This window comes from Salvia miltiorrhiza, chromosome 8, assembly GCF_028751815.1.
Source record: "Salvia miltiorrhiza cultivar Shanhuang (shh) chromosome 8, IMPLAD_Smil_shh, whole genome shotgun sequence".
In the NCBI taxonomy this organism is placed as follows: domain Eukaryota; kingdom Viridiplantae; phylum Streptophyta; class Magnoliopsida; order Lamiales; family Lamiaceae; genus Salvia; species Salvia miltiorrhiza.
Genome location: NC_080394.1, coordinates 24829914 through 24835922, shown reverse-complemented (window position 1 = coordinate 24835922; position 6009 = coordinate 24829914). Strand labels below are relative to the sequence as shown.

Genomic DNA, 6009 nt, shown 5'->3' with positions numbered 1-6009 from the left:
AAGAGTAAAAATGGATTGAAAAATAAGAGTGTAATTAGTAGCTTTATTTAGAATTTTAATTTTTCTAAAAAGAGAAACAATTCAAATTCATTGGGACGAACCGAAAATAAATACTACTCAATTTCAATGGGACAGAGGGAGTAATTAAGTCCTAAAATACTTTCTCCGTCCCACGAAGCATGACATAGTTTCCTTTTTGGTATGTCCCACAAAGCAAGACACGTTTCTAAAAATGACAAAAAATTTACCCTTTATTCACATTTTCACTTTTTTACCTACCACACTTACTCACAAAATACCAATTTTTTAATTCTCGTGCTGAAAAGAATTGTATCATGCTTCATGGGACGTGGAGAGTATTAGATTCCAGTCCACCACCGACCCTCCCATATAAAAAATAAATTAATAAATAAATGGTTATCTCCAAAATCATCTAGAACTGATTTTGTAAACGATTTCGTCCGGGAATTTATCAAACCGAATGTACTCGGTTAGCCTTAGTGAAGAGTGGAGGATTGGAGTTTAGGTTGACATCAAATTATCATCTCTCTCTCTCTACATTTTTCCAGAAGAGCGAGTGAGCTACTCCAATGGCGCTCCGAACCCTAATCACCAGAAATCCTCTGAGGGCGGCTGCTCCTCTCGCCTCCCGCGGCCTCCAGACTTTCTCGCTGCCCGATCTGCCCTACGATTACGGCGAGCTCGAGCCCGCTATCAGCGCCGAGATCATGCAGCTCCACCACCAGAAGCACCACCAAGCTTACATCACCAATTACAACAAGGCCCTTGAGCAGCTCGACGCCGCCGCTGCTAAGGGCGACGCCTCCACCGTCGTCAAGCTTCAGAGCGCTATCAAGTTCAACGGAGGGGGTATTTCTCATTTCAGTTTCTTCCAGTTCTGCGAGTCTTTTTTCCATGTTTTTCTTAATTTTTTGTTGTGTGAATTGAACATTTCCTGAAGGTTAGACTGACATTTATGTGCTTTAATTCTTATATTTCCTTGGTGACAATTCATTTTAATCCTTTCTTTATTACTTTGTTTGGTTAACACTAGCTCTTTGCAATCTGACCAGTTCATATTTTTACTTATATTTTTTGGTGATATATTCAGATCATATAGAATAAAGCTTAAAAGAGGTAGTTAAATTAGGCTGGATTAGTGTTACTAACGCTAGAATTTAAACATTTTATACTCACTAAAACTATGACCGGGTTTTTGTGGAAATTACATTGTTATTTTGCCTGGATCAATCAGGAATAAGGTGCTGGCCTTGCATTTGCTTCTTCTGTCTGCGTGTCTAATAATTTTTGCGAGCATAATAGCGGAGGTTTTTTGGTTGAAGTTTTAAGATGGAATTGTTTTTTAATATCTTATTAGAATGTGGTTTAAGTTTTAGGAAGAGGTTTCCATTCAATACATTATTATAATGTGACAAATTGAGAGATCGTGGGTTTGAATGCGGTTGTTGCCCACTTATGAAAATCCCACTATTTCAATCTGCACCCTTCCTAAGAAAAATTTTTATATTTGTCAGTTAAAATTTAAGTTTGCAGTTATGTGGGGTTGCTTACTTCCCAAAGATTTATATGGTACTTACCAGATATGTGAGGATTGTTTTTTTTTGTTTGAGAGAAGATATGTGAGGAATTAATTATAATATAATTTCACTTCTTGCTTTTTTCACGGATTGGATACATATATTTTATTCATTTCAATTCTCAGTTCCCTTTTCCCAACCAAAATCTTGTGCCACAGATAACACTTGCATACTTACACATATATGTACAAGAGCTTCTTTGTGTTCAGTTGGACGAGGAAATGCCTTGTTCAAGCTACTTATGCTGCTAATTATGTGGCCAAGCTAATATTCTCATTGTTCTCAATACATGTTTTTCCGTCTCTAATTTTTTTTTTTTGTAGGTCATGTTAATCACTCAATTTTCTGGAAGAATCTTGCTCCTGTTCGTGTAAGTACCCCCAACTAAGGTTTGCTTGTTGCATTTCTATTTTGTTGTTGAAAAATTGGGTACAACCTTGTTTATTAGGCAATCTCTCTTTCAGGTTGGTGGTGGTGAGCCTCCTCATGGTTCTTTCGGTTCGGCCATCGACAACAACTTTGGATCTTTTGAAGCTCTAATACAGAAGATGAATGCAGAAGGTGCTGCTTTACAGGGTTCAGGATGGGTGGTATGAATTTATCTTTTCATAACCATCATGTTTCAACTCATGGATATCTGCATAAGATGCTTCTGAATGGTGTATTCTCCCGCTAATTTTGTTTACCTTGAACTACTTGATTGATATTTCTAGTGGCTTGGTTTGGACAAAGAATTCAAGCGCCTGGTAGTTGAGACCACTGGAAATCAGGCAAGTGTAGTGGTTTCTGTTCTAGTAGAAACTATGTATGATCTTTTAATCCTAATTTTGCTGCTTAAGCATGCTCAGTGCACTCGTGTTTGATTTTACACCCAATGCTTTCAGGTTCATTAAGTTCTTAAGTCTATTGAGTTGTAGATAGAAGTTACCTAGAACTTGAAATTAACATGCTTGCCCTATCATAACTTTGTTGGTTTGGAATTTAAGTCTAGTGTTTCCTTGTTTATGTACATGGTCCTTGTTTGGATTTTAGGCCCTTGTTACTTGGTTTTACAACTATTATGAATTCAAGAATGGGCATATTGGATTTTGAGATTCCTCGTCCTAAGTTGCCATCTTTTCTTGTTGTGAAGGTGTGATACAGTCATTGGAGATTTTAAAATAAGATGTCTCAGTGAGAATTTACCATTCTAGGATACTAAGTTCTGATTTCTGACTTGATGAAACTTGCCGTTCTGCCTTGCCCATCTTCTATTGCAGGATCCACTTGTTACTAAAGGAGCTAGTTTGGTCCCTCTGCTTGGTATTGACGTCTGGGAACATGCATATTATTTGCAGGTGCTTCCTCTTATTTGAATTGTTATTTGAAGCATATATTCAATAGCCTCAGATGCTGCCTAGTAGAATCTTAATGTGCAAAAGTTGACTACTTAATTACAGCTACTAATCAACAATGGTCACAGTAGCAAGGCTTCTAGTATTTTTTTTTCTGCTCTTTCATTATATTTTGTTTAACTAATATTTCTTAGTTAATTTGATGCATATCATTATTTAGTTATCGTTATCTTTAATTTCTTTAATTTATTTAGTTATGTATGGTAAGTTATTTAAGGCTAGAATAAAGTAATGGGTCTTTAAATAGTTATTTGTGAGGTAGAATTTATTATTCAGATATTATGTTAGTTTTGGGGGCAGCTTCTGTTGCAAGGCCTCGTTTGAGGAGGGTAATCTTTCTGTTTTTCATAGTTCATTATCTATCGAAATTGATTTCTTCTTTTCTCAATCCCTTCACTCTATCATAATTCTTGAGCTCGGCATGTTCCTCTCCCCTAGCCATACACAAGTTCATCAGTCATCATCATGCATTTGCATTCACCCCTTGTCGTGCACATCTTTTTTGGTTTTCAGTTCATTCGTCTTATCTCTATGGGCTATGCAAATGTTTGCATTGATGTCATTTCATTGCTCTGCTTTTTGCAGTACAAGAACGTGAGGCCTGACTACTTGAAGAATATATGGAAAGTTATAAATTGGAAATATGCTAGTGATGTTTTTGATAAAGAGAATGCGAATTAGTGAAGTTGTCGAGGTGTTGAACTAGAGAGGAATAAATATACTGTGGCTGCTGAGGTGATCCTAGTTTTTGTTAGTGTGATGTTAACTTGTTCCAGCACACTTTGACATTGTATATTTTGTGTTTCACCAATAATGTCTATACTCTCTATTTCTGTTGCTAAATATCATGGCTTGTTTTCACTTTTCAGTCGGTTTTGTAAAACATAAGCTTCGTTTTTTGAATTTTTTCAAACTAAAGAAAATTGCTATTTACATGAAATGAAATCATTAACAGATTACAGAAAAATGCTACTGACTTCGCTGCTTGCTTGGATTGTCGTCACTTGTTCTCTATCATTCCTTTCCATCTTAGGCAAACTGCATTTTTGTCTTCTTGAAAACAAGAAACGAGAGATATCTCAAGTTTTCTTAGAGCATCCGCATCGGTTACACGATAGCGGCCTACTCGTGTAAGGCTGCTATCGTGTAACCGATGCAGCCCACTCTTACACGAGGGCTACACGTTCTATCGTGTAGCCCTTTTCGACCGTTGGTATTGGCGCGTGTTTTACACGCGCCATTTAAAAAAAAAATGGGAAATTCGAATTTGACTGCCTCGTTTTGCGTGTTTTGTTGACCGATTTTTTATTTATTTTTATTTTTTCCTCTTCTTTTTCTTCTCATTTTCTTCTTCTTCTTCTTCTTCCTCACTTTCTTTCTTCCACCATTTTCTTCATCTTCCTCACTTCTTTTTTCATCATCTCTCTACACCTTCCATGGATCTACACAACTCAGCTTACTATGACCTAAATTGGTGTCCTGATCTATCCGATCATCCCGATTTGTCGGGATGTAACTTGGGGGATGCTCCTCCATCCGGCGAGGAGATGCCTTCGGCAGCCCATAGTGCCACCAAACCGAAGAAAGGCAGTCGGAGGAAAGAAGTCGCCCACAAGATCCGGCATGACAGGCAGGCGCCGGTGGCGGAAGAGGAGGGGGCGGAGGATGACGGAGGAAAGACTGTCCGTCATACCTACACCCCTGAGGAGACGGACATCATCATCCAAATTTGGATGGAGGAGACAAACGACGCCATCCGTGGGACAAATCAAAAGGGGTACGATTACTGGAAGAGGATTGTCGCCCGTGTCAACCCCATCATCGGCACCAACCTCAAGCACCGCCAGATTCAAGGGCACTAGACCCGAGTGGCCCAAGAGGTGCGGCTGTGGGAAAGTATTTGGGTGGAGACGCGCAGCCGGTGGCCGTCCGGCCATTCTGACGATATGCTCCGGGACAAGGCCCAAACTCTTTTCAAAAGTCGGAGTGCAACTAACGCCTCCTTCAACTACTGGAACGCGTGGAAAATTTTTCGGCACAATCACAAGTTCAAGTCGATGTACCTCGAGGGAGACGTGCATTCCTCCAAGAGGACAAAGACTACAGAGGAGGGCGCCTTCACCACCTCGGGCGAGGAGATCTCGTCTGCCCGGTCGAAAGCGAAGGGGAAGGGGAAGGCGGCAAGCTCCGAGCAATCATCGGAGTACAAAGAGGCATTGGAGCAGTCCGACCACAACTTGAAAAAAATCACCGCCGAGTATGCCAAAAAGAACGAGCTCAAGGAGAGGGAGCTCGATATGCAACTCCTCAGTCTGGATACGACGCATATGAGCGATGCACAAAGGATGGCCCACGAGCACATGGTCCAAGAAATGCTCAAGCGTCGTGGACTTATCTAGACTAGGATTTTAATTTATGTAATTTAAATTATGTTTTTAATTTTTTTAATGTAATTTTTAGGTTTTTTATTTTAATGAAATTTTAATTATTAGTAAAATGTGTTATTTAAATTTGAGCAATTAAATTTAAGTAAAAAGCATAAAAATCAAAACTAAAACTATCATGGAAGCTATCATGTAACCCCAATGCAACATCTTTACACCATGTGGTCCCCCCTCATAAAGTAGGCTATCATGTAACCCCAATGCGGATGCTCTTAAGCAATATATTTATGAATAATCAAAATATTTATGAATTATTTCAAATATGATTATAAGGTAAATAAGGAGTTTAAAGCTAAAACTAACATTAGCACTAAGAGCATCTACATCGGTCCGGTTCATCTCTTGGCCCGAGTCGATTTTGCGATGAGCCGATCGATGTAAGGTGTGTTGGCTCGAGTCTCGGCTAATCCACGTGAGCCCGACTTATCCTCCCTTTATGCAACGCGTGTGTAATGCACTCACAATTAGAAAATGATAAAATGAAATAAAGTGAAAAGGTGCAGATTGGCCCTCGAAGTACTAGCCCCTATACTGTGTGTGCAATTACCCCCCCTCTCCCCCGAACTCCAAAAA

At 39.3% G+C, this 6009-nt stretch overlaps 1 protein-coding gene across 1 annotated transcript; it reads left to right on the top strand.

Annotated features, from left to right (window-relative positions):
• Window positions 1-388: 388 nt before the first annotated feature.
• On the top strand, window positions 389-3835 carry LOC130997194 (superoxide dismutase [Mn], mitochondrial-like). The gene is made up of 6 exons (XM_057922448.1): window positions 389-870; window positions 1922-1968; window positions 2063-2188; window positions 2312-2368; window positions 2858-2935; window positions 3578-3835. The coding sequence occupies exons 1-6, from the start codon at window positions 591-593 to the stop codon at window positions 3671-3673; spliced, it is 684 nt and encodes a 227-aa protein (XP_057778431.1). The 5' UTR covers window positions 389-590; the 3' UTR covers window positions 3674-3835.
• The last annotated feature ends 2174 nt before the right edge of the window (window positions 3836-6009 follow it).

Bases quoted from the DNA above. Each gene is read 5' to 3' on its own strand.
- LOC130997194 (XM_057922448.1), top strand. From the start codon at position 591: ATGGCGCTCCGAACCCTAATCACCAGAAATCCTCTGAGGGCGGCTGCT. The intron at 871-1,921 runs GTATTTCTCATT...TTTTTTTTGTAG, and splicing joins TATCAAGTTCAACGGAGGGG to GTCATGTTAATCACTCAATT. The intron at 2,936-3,577 runs GTGCTTCCTCTT...TGCTTTTTGCAG, and splicing joins AACATGCATATTATTTGCAG to TACAAGAACGTGAGGCCTGA.